General features: G+C 39.9%; 1 protein-coding gene across 1 annotated transcript in view; it reads right to left on the bottom strand.

The window, feature by feature from the left end:
- Positions 1-5,761: 5,761 nt before the first annotated feature.
- camk1b (calcium/calmodulin-dependent protein kinase Ib) overlaps positions 5,762-19,879 on the bottom strand; it is a 48,004-nt gene continuing 33,886 nt past the window's right edge. Inside the window, exons 4-10 of the mRNA XM_049576407.1 lie at positions 12,676-12,750; positions 11,736-11,795; positions 11,370-11,482; positions 9,151-9,229; positions 8,829-8,916; positions 7,543-7,666; positions 5,762-7,391 (exon numbers count right to left, since the gene is read on the bottom strand). Of these exons, the coding sequence (XP_049432364.1) occupies positions 7,294-7,391; positions 7,543-7,666; positions 8,829-8,916; positions 9,151-9,229; positions 11,370-11,482; positions 11,736-11,795; positions 12,676-12,750 (637 nt within the window). The 3' untranslated portion in view covers positions 5,762-7,293. The remainder of the gene's footprint in view (positions 7,392-7,542; positions 7,667-8,828; positions 8,917-9,150; positions 9,230-11,369; positions 11,483-11,735; positions 11,796-12,675; positions 12,751-19,879) is intronic.

Below are 19,879 nucleotides of genomic sequence, written 5' to 3'. Positions count from 1 at the left end.
TGGATAGATTGTCATGAGATTTGGTACAGACACTTATGTCCCCCTTAGGATGAAGTGTAATAGCTTTAGTGATCTATTAGTTTTTCTTCGATCCCTAGATGTTCCTCAGAGTTACTACAGGAGGGGCCCCAAAATTATTGTTTGATAATTCTATTCAAAAATGAAATATGCCTAAGAATACACATTAACATAATTCAAATATATTTCCAACAGCCTCTCTTTGTGAAAGTGGAGTTTCCTCCCTCACTTATCTGGAAAGCAAACTGGTCAAGACTGCAGCCTAAGGCTGATATGGCCCTCTGCCTCACTACCTCCATCAGCCCAGTTTAATATGCAATGCAGTTTTATACAGTTTGCGTGGTAGGGAGTCTCTGATCCACCTCTCTTTCAGCTAAGGCCTGAAAAATGATTAAGACTTCTGATCTAGCGCCATTAATGGGTCTAAATTTTAATTTGTTTATGAACAATTTCCTGCAATACTAATTTCCATCAGTCTCAGCTGTACTTTGTGTTTAGTGCTAATTGGAAGATGTTAGCATGCTAACACACTAAACGAAGATGGTGAACATGGAAAACATTTGCTGCCTTCAAATGGGATTGTGTTTGTTCACAAGGAAAGTCCATAATAAATGCCCCCTCTTGTGGGTATTCACAACACTGAAATTTTTTGAAAGCTCCAAGCTCACATGATGTGTTTGCTAATGTTTAAAAAAATGGAGCAGGCCACTGAAGTTCATTTTTTGGTGGCTGTTAAGTTAATGTAGCCTCTTGTAATTTTACCCGTATAGAGATTTCTGTCATAATGTTGTATGTCTGAGATAAATGTAAATATACCCAACATGCCCTATCTTTTTCCTCGGTCACTGGCCTTTGCATTCCCTGCATTACATTACCTGCTAGCTTGAAAAATTGTTAGCCTCTGTGGCTTTTACACACCGTTGCCTAGCAGCAATGTTCTTACAGTTTAACCACTTGAATGCTTAGCATATCGTGGCAGGCTACCATTTGTGACCACAAGCTGAAGAGTTCCATTTGAAGGGAGCAATTACTTATAGACTACATAGCATCAGCATGTTAGCATTGGCATTGTGAGCATGTTAGCATGATGATGTTAGCATTTAGTTTCAGTTTAGTGCTGTCCTCCATTTACCCAAGGAAACTATAAAGAAGAAATGATCATGACAACAGTGACAGCTCTCAAGGAGCCAGATTTGGTGTCAGATGGAGTCAATGGGGAGGGTGCTGCAAATCACACTTTAACCCATCATATCTTTGCTGTTTCAACTTTGACCAAAAAATTGTTCCACCAGATTAAAAAACACACGTGATGTCAACTGATTTTTTTTAAATCTAAATATGCACATTTGTTTTCCTTGTTATTGGTCCCCAAACGGGTCATGGTCAAGGATTTTTCAGTCAGAATTGAAACAACAAAGGTATGAGGGGTTAAAGTGTGATTTGTCATGCCTGCCCCATTGACCCCAATAGAACTGACAGCAAAATCTGTCTCCTCAAACGCTGTCACTGTTGCCACAACCTTTCCTTCTCTATAGTTTACTTGCATTTACGTTGGAAGTTGGAGGGCAGAGCTGGGAATGATGTCACACCTCAGTTTACCACATTCCAATAAGTCAGATAGCCAAGACGTTGTTAGCAATATGCAGTTCTTGCCAGGTTAGCCATTTTTGGCGGTGGCGGTCGAGAACATACAGTACATTGTGCATACAAACACTGTAGCAGCATGTTCATGTTCCTCCAACTTTGTAAGACAGAAATCCAACTTCAAGGGGCGTTACCGTTAAAATTTCTGACTGGGAACTTGAAAATTCTGAATTCCCATATGGAGCCCAGGCATAGATGACCGATTAGATAAACTAAGTAGGCTGGGCTCTCTGCCATTAATAAAAACTGAAATGTGTAAGCAAACAAGTATTTTTCCAACAAAAAGATTTGACCTCATTTCCTGCTCAATTTTTCACATTCTGCATTCGTAAGTGTATGCTAGAAATTTTGTGCTTTGTTTGATAGTGCCGGTCCATGATTCCTGTCACAGTAGGAATTTGCTAACAGTGCTCATTAGAAGAAGGTTTGAACTGCTGACACCGCTCAGATAAATCAATATGCAAATGTTAGTCAGTCAGTCATACCAGTGTTGTTCGTTTTTGGCTTGTTTCTGTATCAAGTCTCTATTTCACATTCCATGCAAGCATGGGCAACAACACGCAGGATTCATGATGGGAGGAGGATGTGGAGTAAGCACAATCTTCATCACTGCGCTGCTGCTCTCGTATTGTCGAGGGAATTAAAGCCAAGCATAAACATATGTGTGTTAACTTTAAAAAATGTAAGCCCACTGTCTTCTGGACCCATCCTTGATGTAGTTGTACAGTTCAGCACGGTGCCAAGTTTCACCCTTGGCCATGTTTCACTTCATTTTTTCCGCTCCTCCACATCTAAACACCGCCTGCATCTTTCAGCACTCTCTACCTTGTGATCCATGCAATTTCTCTCCCATTATTTTGAATCAGTCCCTTGTTCCTGGTTTGACCACATAATTTTTACTCTGTCTACTGTCTCCTGAATGAGGTCGACCACCAGACTCACACTCTCTCTCTGCTCTCTGGTCTGCTCCAGCGCAAATGAGAGCCAAACCACAGGCCTCAATTACCCAGCATTCCTTGGAGAGGACGAGAGAGGCCTCATGTAGCAGACTACGAAATTAACATTCATGACAAACCTCTCAAGCCACATAACTATTTCATGAAAGCAGCAGTTGCAGAATTTCACCACTCAGGAAAGTATCACTCCCATTGTATCATTATTATTGTAACTTCCTGCTGGTTTCTTGTTCCTAACAATGGGTGAGAGTAGGCTAACTAAAAAAAAGTAACTAAAAAACTGTCATAACATTATTCTGTTATTCATTTTACCATATAAAATGTTTCAGTGCCATAGAAATACAGCACTTTTAAACAATAAACAATGTGTTTAATGTGCAGTTTACAAAAACACAGCTTAAAAACAAGCGGCCAACTAGCTAGCTAGCTTAAGCTTAACTTACAATCCCCTCTGAGCGTCTCCTGTAGGCTTACTGAAACATATCAATTTTTATTAAGTAACATCTTGGTATTTTTTTTTCAATTCCATGGAAGTAAAGTAAAGTAAAGTAAAAATCCTGTCACAAAGAATAAAGTCAGCTAAGCTAGCCTTTCTAACAAGGTAATTAGCCTATCTTAGCAGAGTAGCAGTATTGGAGACCGGGAGTAATTTTTTTGGTTTTGATTACTCACAAACCTCTCGAATACATGTTTTATGAAGGTAACTTGGTTCCTGTGTTCCTCTTGTTGACAGTTATCAATTGTTGATTAAACACGAGAAGTGAAATGGTAGCCCATGTCTGTCTCCATGTGCACGGGCCATATGGGGCAATTGTGACAATAATACACTTAATGCTTTCATACCCAGGACCGAAGTGAAATCTCAAGAATAGAAATATGTAGTTACAACAATTTAATATCAATTGAACAATTAATTCCAGTTTAATAAAACAATATATTTAATGGTATCATGTATTAGACATCAATTTGTCTGTTGGCAGGCAGAGAGGTATCACCACAGTGTTGTTTGTAAAGTTTGTATCAAGAAGGACGCCTCATCTTTTACTGCAAACCATATCTACCAATGGGTACAAATAAAGTAGCCTTATGTTACCACAGAGCACATACAGAGTTTCATGGCTCTGTCACATTTCTCACTGGTGCAATTTGAGATGTTACAAATGCTTCTTATATAAAATGTGTATCTGTCAATATGTCTATTTTGATGATGTTGCTAGGATGGACACCATTTTGATGGTACATGACACAAGTTACCCCTCTGGCTAAAAACGACAAAGCTAATAATTGTATATATCAAATGTTAGACAAGGGAATAGTCATCAAAACTAGACAAATTTAAATTCATAGACATTAAAGATTAAGACAGTATGAGGAAAAATACTGGAGATGAAAAAAAAGACTGTTGAACATGTGTGTGACATGAAGCTTATAAAATGTGGTGTTTTTTCTTTTACAAATGAACTCAGACAGATTCATAATGCATAGACAGGGATTTTAATGTATGTTCACTTAGATCTGTTTCAAGCACAAGTCACTGGCTTTCACACTGAGCAGTACAGTCACTTTTCAATGACCCCTGATGCATTGATACCATAGGTACTGATAGCATTTCTTAAAAGGCAACATATTTATGGTACAAATACCCAATTGTATACAGCAATTCTTATCATACATCTGTCATTCTCTACAGGCAGTTAATGAGCGATCAGACTGTCTCTTTTCTCCAGGCTGATGCACTTTAAAATCCATGAATGCAGTGTACAGTATTTATGTAATATCACCCCTGCTATTTTCCTACCAAGGTGGTTGAGTGGTGAGGTAATAGGACACTTCTTGTATTTCATCGTCACTTGTTTCATTGCACTGGAATGTAAAAATCTTTAGTTTTCCGTTTCCAGGTTCTTAGCCTCAGCAGAGAACAAAAACAAGAACAAACATTCAGAGTTTTTTTGTTACGCTTGTTTGTTCAAGCCTCACTCATGGCACTCAGATTTTCCTTAAAATCTTTTTTTTAAATATTGAATTTGTGGAAAACATTTTAATTTGAGCACATTTGGGAGTGAGGGTGCTGAGCCAACAGAAGCTGGAGTATGTAAAAACCTTTGGATAGCACTACAATAAAATTAATCATCATCAGTAGGCAAATTACAGGAGCTAAATCAGACTGCAGGAGATTAATGACAGTGTTTGTGGCTATATGTCAAATTAGCTGAGTTGTTTTTTTCATCAGGAGATTAGCTCTGATACTGTCAGTCTGCCAACATTAATAAAAGACTGCGGATGATGATGACTGCTTCCATGCCTCAGTTTCTTTGTGCTTGTTTGGGTCTTCGTCTGTCACAGTAATTCATGAAGTACAAAAAAATTCACACTGAAAATCCCAGAGAAATAAATCACTCATTTAACTACGCTTTACAGTTTGGAGTCACCAGTTACATTACTGTCCAAATACACCACAACGCCTAGCCAATAGGAATGCAGAGTAAAGCTCAAAAATTTTGAAGCAGCACATTGAACTTTTTGACCTGCTGAAACTTTTGTTGCTCTTTATTTATCTGCATAACAAACTTTTAAAGAGGATTTTGAACTTGTTAAAAGTAAACTTTGAGCAAAATCTCTTCTTGACCAGCACTCATCTCATGGCAACTGTTACATTATCACAAGAAGTGCACACACTATTCATTGTTGGTCATGGGACTGACAAATTTCAAGCCACATCATGCAATTCACATCAGTACCAAATGTTTATACTGTTGAGTCAGAGAGAATAAAAAGTATGAAAAGAGACTGTGATCCTGTTAAAGACAGGGCGGAGCGATCAGAGGATGGATGAAGCTCATGTTGGTGGAAGATCTCAGCATCTCTTTCACCTCCCTCAGGTCCCGACTGGAACAGGCTCCAAAATGAAGCACAGAGAATCTGAGCAAATATGCATTAAGCTCCTCTACATCTGACACCCAACACCATTCTCCTCTCAACAATTTACATTGTAAAAGAGCCAACACTGCTGTAAGCGTGTCTACGCATGTTTTTAAAAAGAGCTGAATGAATGAAAAATGAACACAGAGTGCGTCTTCCTCATGCACACACAAACATACAAAGCACTGATGGATGCACAATAAAGATGAAGTGAGTCGATCGGATGCATATTCACATTCTTTAATCCAGGTTTCCTTTCTAAACAGGCTGCACGTGGAGGAAATGTGCCTGTGAAAGAATGTAAGAAGAAAAGGATTGTAATGATGGTATGATTACAGTACATGCTGACAGATGCATATCAGATTTTGGTTGCAGTTTTTGTTTTGCTTTTTTTGCATTCACACGACCTACTTCAACCCACTAAGAAGTCTAGTCTTGAGTATGGCCAAGAGCACTGATCAATAATTTTTCAGGCTTGCAAATACAATTTTTTTTTTGCACAAAATGTACTGTAGGATGCATCATAAAGGGGGCTGGAAAATACTTATCATAATTCTAAAAAAAAAAAAAAATTAATTTGAAAGATTTTTTTAAAATAAATGAGGCTCCCGGTGAAGCTCTCCAGAAAGATTTAACAATATTACAGTTTCATATGCTAATATTGATGTTATTTTTTAATTTAGACTGGTGTATAATATGTATGCAGGCCTTCCCTCTGAGATTACAGTACTTAACTTTGAGACAAAAAGCATAAAAGCTGCATCTTAAAGCTGAAAATGTGATACATACAAAGTCCAAGCTGCAAGAAACAGACAAAAAAAAAAAAACATTTCAGAAGTTACCCGAAAATAAACTCATCATACTGTATATCCTAAAGGCACCTTATACAAAGATATATCCCTGTGCTCGAGTAGGTGAAAAGGTTCGGGGGTTGAAAAAAGCCTAACTGCTGCATTGAAACTCTATATCGCCACAAGAAAGGCTACATAGTAAATAGATGGAGTTCATTGCATAAACTATTCTGTCACTGATTGTCTAAAAGCACGACTTAAAGACATAGAATGCAGATCTGTAAAATTACAAGATGTGACTTTCATTTCAAATACTGCAACATATTTAAATGCTCTATGTCTTTTCACCTTTAAGAACTGTTCACACAACACTCCATCAGTTGCATCGTACTGCAACGCTGCATTTCTGCAACAGGGTATATTTCTAAGATAAAACATGCATTGGGGAAACTCTCTCCTGATCATGCAGATATTGTCTCTGGATTTACTCTCCACAGTGGGAAGATAAAGAGACAACACAAAAATATATAAAACAATAAAACAAACAAAGAGACAGGTTGAATCAAAAATCATGAATAAAAACAGTGTCCAACAACAAGCTCTGCCCTGCTTCGGCAAAAAACAACCCCCCCGACATGCTGGTGGAGGAGGTTATCTTCCCCTCCTTCCATTGTATCCTCTCCCCATTTTAACTCATCCAAAACTACCAGCCCAGTCTGTAAAAGTAATCCTCCAATGCATCATCATCATCATCATCATCAAGTCTCCCTCTTCCTCCTCTCATCCCATTTTCTGTCTTCCTCCTCAGGCTGGACAGGCTTGCTCCCCCTGCAGGCGAGAGGTTGGAATGACGCTGTATTCCTAACCAGATAAGGGGGGAGATGGTGCCTCCGGTTCCACCGAGGGGGTTTAAATTGGAAAGTCACTGGGATTGATTAGGCAAGTAAGTGGAGCAGGCGCAGGGATCACACCCTGCTGGTCGGGTGGCAGCGGTAGGTGCAGTTGGAGAGGTGGTCGGCTCCCCCGTCGACGTTCTGGGAGCATCCACCCTCACAACAAGCCTCTGAGTGAGAAGAAGGGCAGGATATCAGTACTGTACCAATACATTTGTCACATTGAAAACATCTGTAACCCACACACTTGTTCACTGCTGTATTCACAGTGTGTGTGAGACAAACAAAGAGGGACACTAGGAACTAAACCACAGCTTGTACCTGCGTCTTCCTCCAACAGGTGAGTTCGGCACGGACTGGGCAGGGTGGGGTTGGGCCCCTCGCTACTGGTTCCCAGCTGGAGACGCCTCATGTGACGGACCACTGCTGTGGCATTAAACGCTTGCTGCAGAGGAAAAGACACAGATGTAATATAACCCAAAAACCTGTAGAGTCTCATTCATCTGAATCTGAAAGTCGGCCAACTGGGACCCAGACAGCAGCCTACAGCTCCAAGATTTTTTCGTACAAAGCAGTACTTCTCACAGCAGGGTACACAGCTGTGAGTTGTGAGCAGTTCATTTAAGGAGTGATTTGTACCTTCTCAGATTATTTTATTTTAGTGGTTTTCTCAAGAGCTAAACTGTAGAGTATCTGGCTCGGAAAAGAGCAAAGATCAAAGAAAAGCTTTAAAAATCGGGAGTGGGGGATTCGAATCACAAATGTGACAACTTGAGACTTGCTTGACCAACACTGATAAAGACCTGACTTTGATTTATTATTCATGACTTGAGTCTAGACTTAGACTTGCGACAGATGACTCAAAAGGACTATTTTAGATAGGACTATCTAGGTATTGAGAAAGTACGTTTTGTTTTTGGTAAATTAATAGGCGACTTCTGGTGCAATGCATGCAAACCTGGCAACCTATAGGGGGGCGCAGCCGGCCAGCATTGGCCAAGGCATGAGACAGCTATCATAGAGGACGCTAGCTCGGAAATAATGAAATTTGGATTCAAGGATTATGTTGTCGATGACAGTACTAAGAGAGAGCAAGGGTATACAATGTCTGCAGCTACAAAAATTGGTGACACAACCACCACAACATCCAACTTCTCCATCATTAAAAACCCACAAAGAAAGGTACATGAGTAACCTGGGGACTTGCTTGAGTCTTGAAGGTTAAGACTTGCAACTTGCACATGTGTGACTTACTCCTACCTCTGTTAAAAATACACTACTGAGTGGAGCATTTTTTCTTTTTCATATATTCCACAAATGCAACCATCTTGTGATCCCACAGATTCTTCTCAATCCCGACTCTCAGGTTGGAAACTACTGGCCCACAGATTTGTGACAGTCCCAAATCTTTAATGTTCCTAACAATTCAAACAAAATCCATTCCCAAAAGTTCAAATTAATAAAAGCTGTTCGGACCAAGATCAGACTTTTTATTGCAGCTAAACTCTTCTCTTTCCATGCACACTAAAAAGTGAAAAATCATATGGCATAAATCACGCATGTAAGAAATCAAAGCACATCCAAGATAAACTGAATGTCTGATTTACCTTCCACTTGCTCTTTGCAAAGTTCTTCTTGATCTGAGCACTGACAGACTCGTGGATGTTCTTTTCCAGAGCAGTATCCCCAGCAATCCTGACAAACAGAGGGGTGAGGAAACATAGGAGTGTGTGTGCATGAGTGTATGTGCCATGGGTAGAGGTCACATGTACAGCCACAGTCATAATCAGAATTTCGTAAGCAGTAAGGGTTGCATAATACCCTCAACCTGGATTAGTTAAAACAAGTAAATCACTGAAGTTAGAGTATCATGGTTTAAACCAGATGACAGAGTGAGTGCATCATGATGGAGGAGTGTAGGACCAGTACCAGGGGTGCTGCAGAGCCTGATCACAGGTGTAACGTATGTTGGGGTCTTTCTCCATCAGGTGGACAATGAAGTCTTTAGCTATAACAAAAAAGAAGGGTTAAAAAAAGTCAGAACTACAAACTTTACCAGTTGTACTGATGCAATAACATTTCAGTGCTGTAAACAAGAAAAAACTAATCTCAAGGTAATTCACATATGCCAGAAATTTGGCTGCTGCGTCAAGTGTAAAATTTGTTCTAAACTTTGGAGAGATCCTCGCCTAAAGCAGAGAACAGAGATTGAGTCCAAGAGCCAGGACTGGAGAAAAAATCAACATGGGATCATTGCCTTGGCTTGTGGGCTCAACACCTGGTAGGGTGAAAAGGAGGGACTGGATTTTCAATCTCAGAAAACTTGAGACATCACTCTCTCGAAACGCGAAGGAGCTTGACTGGCTCTGGAGACACATTCTTATATAAGAGGTGGTCTCTGTCTTGTACTCGGACTTGCTCGAGGTGAGAAGTGTCAGGTGGGTGAGAGGATACTAATAAGTCTGAGCTGCCTATGTATTTATTTCTGCAAGATGAGAGGGTCTCTGTGTTGCAGAGCGGCTATACGCCGCTGTTGTTTGCACAACAATGAGCCAAACAGCTGCTCAGAGTATTCAATCACCTTAAGGGAGAGAATGCAGGAGAAGACTGTTTGAATTTTTTTAGATTGCTTTTGACTGTGAAAAATGTAATTGTATTCCAGTGTTTATCTGGGTGATTGTAATTTAGTTGCATATTTAAAAAAAGTTTGTTTACATGACTTTTTCATGACTGGAAGCTGCGTTAAACAATCCCAGGTTGCTGAGGTTTACCAGAGCATGTGTTGGATGTGGAGTCGACTTTCCAACCCTCACATGTGATCACAAGCTTTGCGTTGTGACTAAAAGAGTGACATCACCGGTATAGGCAACCGAAATGCAATTCATACTATAAAGTGGATGACCTCACTCTATGTGATCAAATAGGGAGCTCAGTGAGGAGGGAGGATGATGGATTCTGGGCTACTATTCAAATAAATCCAGAGGAATTCAGATGCTTTTGGCACTGGGAAGATACAAGGCAGACCCAGGACAGTGTCCGCACTGACCTGAGGTCAGAGAGGTTGTTGACAAAAGATGTTTTGGCTGCTCCTTGTGTTTCCCTACTGACCTTTACTACATTACGCACCTCAAAAACATTAAAATTCTTAAGAGCATTAAAGGACAGTTCACCCCCAAAATCAAACAAACACATTTTACTCATACCTGTGGTGCTATTAATTAACAGCCTGGATTGTTTTGGTGTTGGAGATGACTGCTTTCTCTCAAATGTTGTGGAAGTAGATGGCACTCGGCCTGTGGTATTCAAAGCGCCAATCCCCCCCCCCCCACCAAAAAAAATCAGTCGTACAGATGTCTGTCATTTCTTGAATGTAACGGAACTAGGTAGCACTAGATGGCCAAAAAAAATACATTGAAAAACTCAACAGCAATGTCTCTCTCCGAAAGATCATGACCCAGTTTCTCAAGATAATCCACAGTCCTTGCTGTGAGCAGTTTCATGTAGGACCCGTTTTCTTTCTACCAAACTACACCTGCCAACTGTATCACCATGGAGAAGAGAGTGTGCATCTACTGATGGACGAGAGGTGTATGGTCATGACAGCGCAAAATGCAAACATTAATGGCGTTCTCCTTGGCTGAGCTGTGATGTGATGTTAGTTTGCTCAGTGGTGCTAGGTGAGCTCGCATTAGATGCACGCTTCCTTTTGGCAGTGATATGGTTGGTGTAGTTAGTTCAGTACAAAGAGAATAGTTCCTACATGAAACTGCTCACAGCAAGGTCTGTGGATTATCTTGAGTAACCGGGTCATGATTTCTGGAAAGAGACATTGCTGTTGAGTTTTGTTAAATGTATTTTTTTGGCCATCTAGTGCCATCGAGTTCCATTATATCGGAGAGAAGACAGACATCTCTACGGGCAATATCTCCAACACTCTGCAACTCACACCAAAACAATCTCCAATTACGAATACCACTGAAGTTAAGAGGAAAAATATAAAATATTTTCAATTTTGGGGTGAAGTGCCCGTATAATGCTCAGATCTACACATTGTAAAAGACATATACACATTTGTTCTGTCTCTGTGAGAAATCTACAACATGCCGTTATGAGAGGACTAGAGAAAAATAGCTTGATGCGCACTGTACCTGAATCAGAGATATCATCCCAGTAAGGAGAATCAAACTCGTATTCTGCCTTCAGGATCTGCTCAAACAGTTTGGCATCATTCTCATCGTAGAACGGAGGATAACCACACAACCTGAGACACACAGGAGAGCACAGACATCAGGTTTCTCAACTAGGAGAATCCCAAGAGGTTAAAGTGACAATCACTGGAGTTATGAAAGCAGTCAGCAGGAAAAACGAGATGATTACAACTACATCAATGACTGGTTTGAAATAAGACTCAAATGACATGGTTGTTAAAGTACAAAGTTTCAAACCTTAAGTCAATATGATAAATGTTCTTATCCTGTGTTAGGCTAGGCTCGTGTCTTAGAAAGTGTACTCACAGAATATAGGCTATGACACGATGGAAATATAAAACCGGGACTTTGTTAAAGAAATCATCACTAATCAGAACAAGGAAAGTTAATTTCTTAAATAACTGCTATAAAACTCCTTTAAAAATGTACTTCAGTTATAGATCTCTAGCAAACAAATGCATGAAAGACAAAAGTATTTTATTTTGGAGTCAAAAAAAGTCCACTGTAGGGTGAATGAAAGCATCGACAGTGAGATGACGTCCACTTGCTGTTATACTTAGAGGCCACTAGATGGAGACTTCACTCTGTCTACAGATAATCCCCAGCAGTTTAAGACGCCAGCATTAACACGCACGCACGCACGCACACACACACACACACACACACAAATAAAGGAGGAAATAAAGAAATAAAGGAGGTTGTTCAGGTCTTTCTCCTTTTTGACAATGAAATTAAATAAGTAGATCCATGACTGTAGCACCGGCTGTACTGTGGGAGCAATACGTTTTGTATTGTGAGGACACACAAATACCATTCTGAGGAAACACAAATATATTGCCGGGGAACAGGGAAGCACTCAAGGAAAGAATAGTCCTTTCATTGATAAGTGCACACCCTCCCCCTCTGCTGCGCTCTTCTATGATTTGCCATTGAATGTGATTAATACATAAATGATTGATATCTTCTGGCGCCTCACAGTTAACGGCGCTTCTGATCCTGATCGGTTCTCTCTCTCTCTCTCTCTCTCTCTCTTTCTCTCTCTCTCTCTCTCTGACATTTCAGTGGCTGAGGTGGGTGGGAGGCTGACAGGCTGCAGGTGTGAGGGCGAACTCCCCACTGGTGTTCATGAGTAGGCATAGTACCGTTTTGTGTGTGTTGCAGAGTGCAATTAATGGCATGTGACGTGCAGTGTGTGGGAGAGAGAGTTTGGAACACACATCAAACCCACACACACGTGAATACTCACAGTTGCATGACAAGGTAGAGGTGTGATTTACTTTCAAAGATCTCTTCCAGAGAAACGATGTTGGCGTGTTTAATCCTGTGAAGACGGAGAGAAGAGGAATCAGACAAGAAATTCTTATAATATTATTAATTCTTCTGGTCCATTTTATTGAGCCATTAAGATGTCGTAGTTAAGGTTCAGTGTGTGTGTGTGTGTGTGCGTGTGTGTGTGTGTGTCCACCACAGAGTCATATGTACTTCTTCCTGACTGTAGAGGAGGCGACACTGTCCCTGCGTTCCAAATCGCATACTTCTACTATATACTTTTAGTATGTACTGCAGCTGCCCTTAAAAAGTATGTAGTGTAGTATGCAGTATGCATGCTACTGGGACACACTACATCCACCATCACATCGCTCCCTGAACTCCAACCCTCTTGCTCACTTCCGCCACCATCCATAGCGCCACATTTGAATATTTTGTGTTGTTGTACTTCGGAGATGCAGCAAATCTCCTCTCGTCAAGCTCGCCAGAGTCGTGCATACCGTCAGAGGTGCCAGAGAGCACTGTTGCTGTTATGTCGTAATGTATGTTGTTGTTTCTAATAAACTGACGTGTTCACGTAAACAGTTCCAAGCCTATTATTAGTGACCTGTCTATTGAACTAGTCACCAGTAGGCATATTAACCCCCTTCACACACAGCTCTCTGTTGCTGGCAGATGTGTGTTGTTAAATATATTTACAGCTATGCAGCTGCTGGCACTATATTCTGTCTGCACATGAAGCAGCCTTACATTCACATTACTTTTATTTGTAGTGTAACATACCTGCACATTCTTACTACATTACTTAATATGTATTTGACTTTTAGTATTTATATATTTACTAGTCTGTACTAGTGTTGCACAGTATACTGGTACTAAAATAGTACCGTGGTACTAGAGTCCAAACTATACTGCATTTGGAAAATACCGGTACTTTGAAATTGATTCAATTCATTAATTTAGTTGATTCAATTCATTAATTTAGTTGTGTTTGTGTGCAATTATGCACACAAACGCCTTTCTTGTTCCTATTGGAGCACAGATTGCACAAGTGGTGTGTATGACAACACCTATCAACGTATCACGTATCAACATTCGCAGCTGGCGCATGTGAAAAAAGACAAGAGAAAGTCTGCCTCGCAAAGGGAGACAACACGAGACAACACAAACTTGGTACATTTGAGTTACCAAACCGTGACGTCCGTACCGAGGTACTGACCGAACCATCATTTTTTTGGTACCGTTACACCCCTACTATTTATTGTTCTAAAGGTTTGTATCCAAAAGGACTTTTCCTTAGGAAAAGTACCGAAGAGTATCGAAAAGTATCGAAATTCATATTGGTATTGGTACCGAAACAAAGATTTTGGTATCGTGACAACACTAGTCTATAATGCTCATACCTGGCCCATAGTGTATTCATATTTAGTCATATTCATTCATTATTTATACCACACTTACACCACTGCCTATACTGGTAGAATCTTCTATATTGTAGTCATAGTTGAACCCTAACATTGATTATACTATAATCACAATAAAGTTGAATGTTGTAACCATGTTCTTGCAAAACTGTATGATATGTGACAGTATAATCAGATCATTGCAATCCTAATATGTAGTGTCTTAGAATCTCAAATTAAATAAACCATGTATGAAAGGAAGTGTGGGTGTTGGTTGTACACGCAGCTCAGTCAGTGTGACGTAACTTCCGCTGCGCAAAGGATTGTGGGTCAGAATGGCCAAAGAAGCATGCTGACATGCATACTGCGAAATATGACCGGATGTAGTAGAACATCCTAGTACTTTTGGCATACTGCATCTGACATACTATGTATTGGGACACACTAATTCTTTTTCTGGCATACTAAATAGTATGGTAGTATGGGTATTGGAACGCAGGGTGTATGTTGGCATTCAGCTCCCTAATTGGCTGAACTCTGTGCTCTGCTGCCCCTTGAGACCCACGGGTGCAGTGACAGGGGTGTAAAGATGATCTCACTAGATTTATATTGGTATGGTAACAGTGTGTATCATACCTGTGTTACACTTAGAGGTCACTTTATTAGGTACACCTGTACAATGTAATTCAATTCAGTACAACAGCTCTGCCATAAATTCTACCTAAAAAATCAGAATCATAAAAGTAGAAGGTGTACCTATTAAAGTGGTCACTGAGTGAATGTCAAACCACTCTCTCATATAGACACATTATCACATGCTGCATGTTTCAATATAATATGTATAACAAACTGAGTCATGGGTTGCATAGTTTGTTTTTAAATGTAATATTAAACAACATTTCAAATAATTGTCATGTATTTATCATTAAATGTTCCTCACTTATTCAAAGGGACTGTGTTGCGTGATGTTGCGGCTCATTTGTATTTCTCCTGGAAGCATTTTCTGAGGTTTGCTCTTCACAAGAAGACCTTGTTTATTGTAAACCACAGTGACGTAATTGTATTCCTAAACCAGGGGACACAACGGTCCTGAGATATGTGAGGACGAGATGTCTGTTTACACCTGTCTCTTCCGTTTAAAAAATATGGGTATTTAATGAGTGTATCAGTAGAAAACTGATACTTTAATATCTGTTGTTTTGTCATTCTGTTCAATGTTCAATTTGTCAAATAAAAGAAGGTTGGAAATAATTTTCTTTCATTTTTTAAAGGTCCAGTGTGTGGAATTTAGGGGCATCTATTGGCAGAAATGGTGTGTAATATTCATAGCTATGTTTTAATTAGTATATAATCACCTGAAAATAAGAATCTTTGAGTTTTTTGTCATTTTTTTCAGAATGAGTTGTTTATATCTACATATGAAGAGAGTCCTCTTCCCTGGACTTCGCCATGTTGTCTCTACAGTAGCCCAGAAGGGACAACACAAACACTGGCTCTAGACAGGGCCATTAACAGTTTTGTTTTGACCACCATAGTTCTTCCACACGCTTGGCACACTGGAAAAGGTTCAGTTTTACAACCTCACTGCTAACTTACACACTAGGCCTTTAATTCAAAAGCAATCTGGGGTATTTTGCCAGTGAAGAAAGGCAGAACTGAAGAGTACATGTACACACGTACACATTTAAAAACATGTTTTTATTTCTAAAAGTAAGATACAGTATGGTTAAATGTATTGCTTTGTTATTGTACTATAACTCAAGAATCATATATGCAAATTTCAAATGATACCCAGCCTTAGATATACATGCACGTGTGTGTGTGTTATCATCCCATTCCAAAACAAAAGGAGGTTTTGTTTGCATTCAGTGTCTCTGACCACATTATGTGTAGCATGTTGAGTGCTTCTCCTTTCTCAAAAAGCATTTGCAAAGCAGATCTTTCAAATACATCTGAAACATTTTACCATATTTTTTGTGTGTGTGCAACCCATTCATTTGATTCACCTCAGTATCTCGTCTATGAATGACTATGAATGAGTGTTATTGAATTGACTTGAGGGTGGGAGGACAAAGCCAACACAAAGTGCCTGAGCTGCACCAGAGGTAACTGTGTGTGAGTCAGCGTGAGCTCATGCTGGATTACGCCAATGACTCTTATCCAGATTGTAACGATACATGGACACCTTCATTCAGCTGCTTAGCTCGGTGTGGAAGGAGAGATGGACCCGGCTGAGGATGAATGATGGATTAAACCTGCCGGGTGAGCAGGCACACGTAGAGCACATGTTAAGCATGTGACCTCGAGCACACACTGTCACACGCAGGAAAGGGTCAAACACATGCAGTTAATGTGCACTGACTTGGATTCCTCTGCAGGTGTGTTTGAGCGTGTATATAGTGGACACCAATCATGGTGATTGTCAGTGAGCTGAGATGTCTATTGAAGGCTGGTGAGTCATCTGAACATAGATGTTTCCAGCTCTGCAGCCTGACATCTGGGTGAAACTGGAAGATCTACTTATTCTTTCATGAATATTCTGTTGAGTTTCTTAAATAATTACAAAGTTTATTGATTTATTTAAAGATATTTTAGGGATTACTCTGAATATTTAACAGCCTTGTGTCCACTGGCAGTGCATATATTCAGCTTTAAGTTTTTTGCAAATTGACTTTTGTATTTCATTTGTTTTCCTCACAGCTGTGACACCATTTTAATTTAATTTATTTATTTAGTGCTGAGTGAGCCGGCCATGAATGAATGAATGCTTCTCATAATATCTGCAGTCGGAGGAGGCGTTTTTTTTTTTTTTTCCCTTTAATTATCTGGATTAATTGAGATCAACCCACTTGACATTTCTAGCTATAGGTATGCTATACAGCCGTGGAAATAAGTCTTTTCAGAGTTCTTACAGAGCCTCCACACCAACTCCTCCGATTGGCACGGCTTCAGGTGACTTAGCACCGTGGGATTAGTCACTGTATTTACACATGTCTTTGCTTGAGTAAATATTTGGTCTGGATAAGGACGAGGATGAAAAGCCAGCTTACCAATATGATGATATCATATGGCTACATGAGGGGTATATCAAACTACCATTAGCAGGGGTGAGTTGACTGAGTGTTTCCATGAGGATCCTCTGCCCCGACACAAACTGGGCCATTAGACACTAAATTGACAATAAATTAACTGATTTTCATATTCAGACCAAAACACTGCCACAAGTGCTTGACACATATTGGAAAAATGAAATTAAACACCGATAAATTACAGCGGGAGACATAACAGAAGTCTTAAAAGAAAAACTGACAGGTCTGGTTCATCACAGGAAGGAGAAGGGGTGATAGCGTGGGATGTAAAACGTTCCGCCACCATTTCAGTCTCAGCATGTTTATTGCTGGATAACATTTTTGTGTGCCAACTATCTCCTTTGGTCAAAAACAAGAGAGCAGGTTTACTTCACTGTTAATATTCAGTGTTGTGGGGAGGGATAAAAAGTATTCTGCAAGTTTCATTACATAGGAATAGAGTTACATAATCAATTTAGGGCTGTAAACACACGGACTGATTTTTAATTGTTGTATTCAAACAACTAGCTGGACTGAATAATCCAAAGGGAGGAAATATGTTTTCAATCAGATGATTTCATGACCTTGTACACCAAAGGCAATGTTAATATATTACAGTGTTTTACTTACAATTACACCTTTTCAAAGCATTATAAAATATCTGGTTCTTAACTCATAAATGCTGCTGGAATAAGACCAATGGCAGCGGTGAGACCAAATCTAAACAAATCCAAAACAATGCTCTGAAAGACCGCAGAGCTAAGGGTGACGCTTCTCTATGAGCCATGCCTTCCACGTTACACGTAGTCATAATATTAAAATACATTAAAATAATATATAATATAAAAACATGAGTGCAGCTTTAAGGTGTTTTACCTTTTGATACTACTCAGTTAGACCCTGTCCCCGTGCTCTGTGTACTGAGGGGGAGTCGAGGATGACGTCTTAAAATGAGTAATGAAACCTTCACGTGTGATGTCTGCACAAACTTTAGACAAAGCCAGGATTTTCATGCCAAGTTTACCTCAGTTTACCCCATTTGTCAGAACCTGTAACTGCTAACAAACCCCCCATCACTCTCATTCCACCAGCCTCACCTCAGGAGGGATCATAGCTGTATATTGGCTGGAGTTGTGTCTCTTGTAACCCAGGCAACAAGAGCTCTAAAAATAACTTTGGGACCCAATGTAGATCAGCCATTTTCACCATGGCCTGTAATTCCCCGCGTCTGAGGAGAAGTGTGTTTGAAGCGCTCCACAAATACAAGGAGAGTTACTGTCACTTGCCTTTGTCTTTATGTAAGATAAAAGCAGTATCTCCTGCACGGGTAGAGAGGAAACGTGTGCATGAGCTCAGTAAAGAGGAATCATGTATGGCAGTTTCTGTAGGTGTGAATGCACCTGGGCTCATGACTGTGTATTACAAGCTAACATTTACGTTGATGAGTCTAAAAGCATGAATTAAGGTACTCTTAAATATTTAGGGCAGATCACAGGACACTTTGTGCAGCACTGTGATCCTAGTTTACTGATGTATTGTCTTTATTGTTGTCTGTGCAACAGGGGGTCCATTCTCCCAATTTACAAAAAAATGCCAACTTCTTGTCACCCCCCCAAAAATGGAAGTTAATACTATTGTGTTTAGTGTAATGATTGTCACAGCATTGAAAATTTACATGTGAAGAACAACTGCAGTCTTTTTTCTCCAAAAGCCGCTGTTGGGGAAAACTCAGGTCAGGACATGATTCACAGGAAATATTTCCTCAGTAGAAACTAGTTCCAATGAAATACCTCAGAGTGAGGTCTGTGTTTTTTCTAGATGAACCGAGATATCATTTCCTGAAATACAAGCTGCTGTGGAATTCCCTATCTTGATGGCTAGATATCAAGGGTGTAGCCAGATGCTGGAAACATTCAGTACTCAGCCCAAGTCTCCAGAGCACTGGAGGGCAGACTCTGCGGCAGCTATATGCAATGTTTCTTCAAGCCATTTGAGATACAGAATGCTAAAAAATATGTACATCATTTGGGGAAGAACAGGATGGTTGCCAAAGAAAAAAAAATCATCCTGTATAGAACCCACATCCTATTTTGTTTCTAATTGTTCTCCAGCTGTCTTCATCATTGTCAGAAACCATTACAAATGTTGAGGATGACTAATGTTCACTCCTGCCACATGAACAGAGGCAGAATGTGTCTGATGATTGTATTTTTAAGTTACACAACATAGGTAGGGTAGGAAAATGAAATGGGTGTAAACAGCATTACTAATCTTGAAACCTTATTTTGTCGTACTATGTTGTAGCAGAGTTCACAGACTGAATGTTTAGCTGACAAACGTGCTACATTTGAATCCATCCCATAATAATCTGAGCTGCTTTAATTTCAAATGAAGATCCCCAACAATGCCAAGTAAATGTAGTCTTCAATATTCTGAACCGAACATTTACCCACTCATATTGGATTGCTTTAGGGACGAACACAGCAGGGTGAACAGGAACGCAGAATGAAGGTTGTATGCCTCCACAAACCAGTCAGGTTGCAATTAAAGTTTACATGGATGCTTCACACACACATCGTCTCCCCCACAGCACAGAAGATCTGTACAATCAGCACAGTTTCAAGGTGAAAACCCAAGATTAGAGTCACCAATTCAGTATCTGAACAAATGTCTCCCTTCTGTTCCTGATATGTGAGGTTGAAAGAAGTGT

The sequence above is a fragment of the Epinephelus fuscoguttatus genome, linkage group LG1, assembly GCF_011397635.1.
Source record: "Epinephelus fuscoguttatus linkage group LG1, E.fuscoguttatus.final_Chr_v1".
Lineage (NCBI taxonomy): Eukaryota > Metazoa > Chordata > Actinopteri > Perciformes > Serranidae > Epinephelus > Epinephelus fuscoguttatus.
Note: the sequence above shows the minus strand (reverse complement) of the source record. Positions and strands in the feature narration are given on the sequence as shown.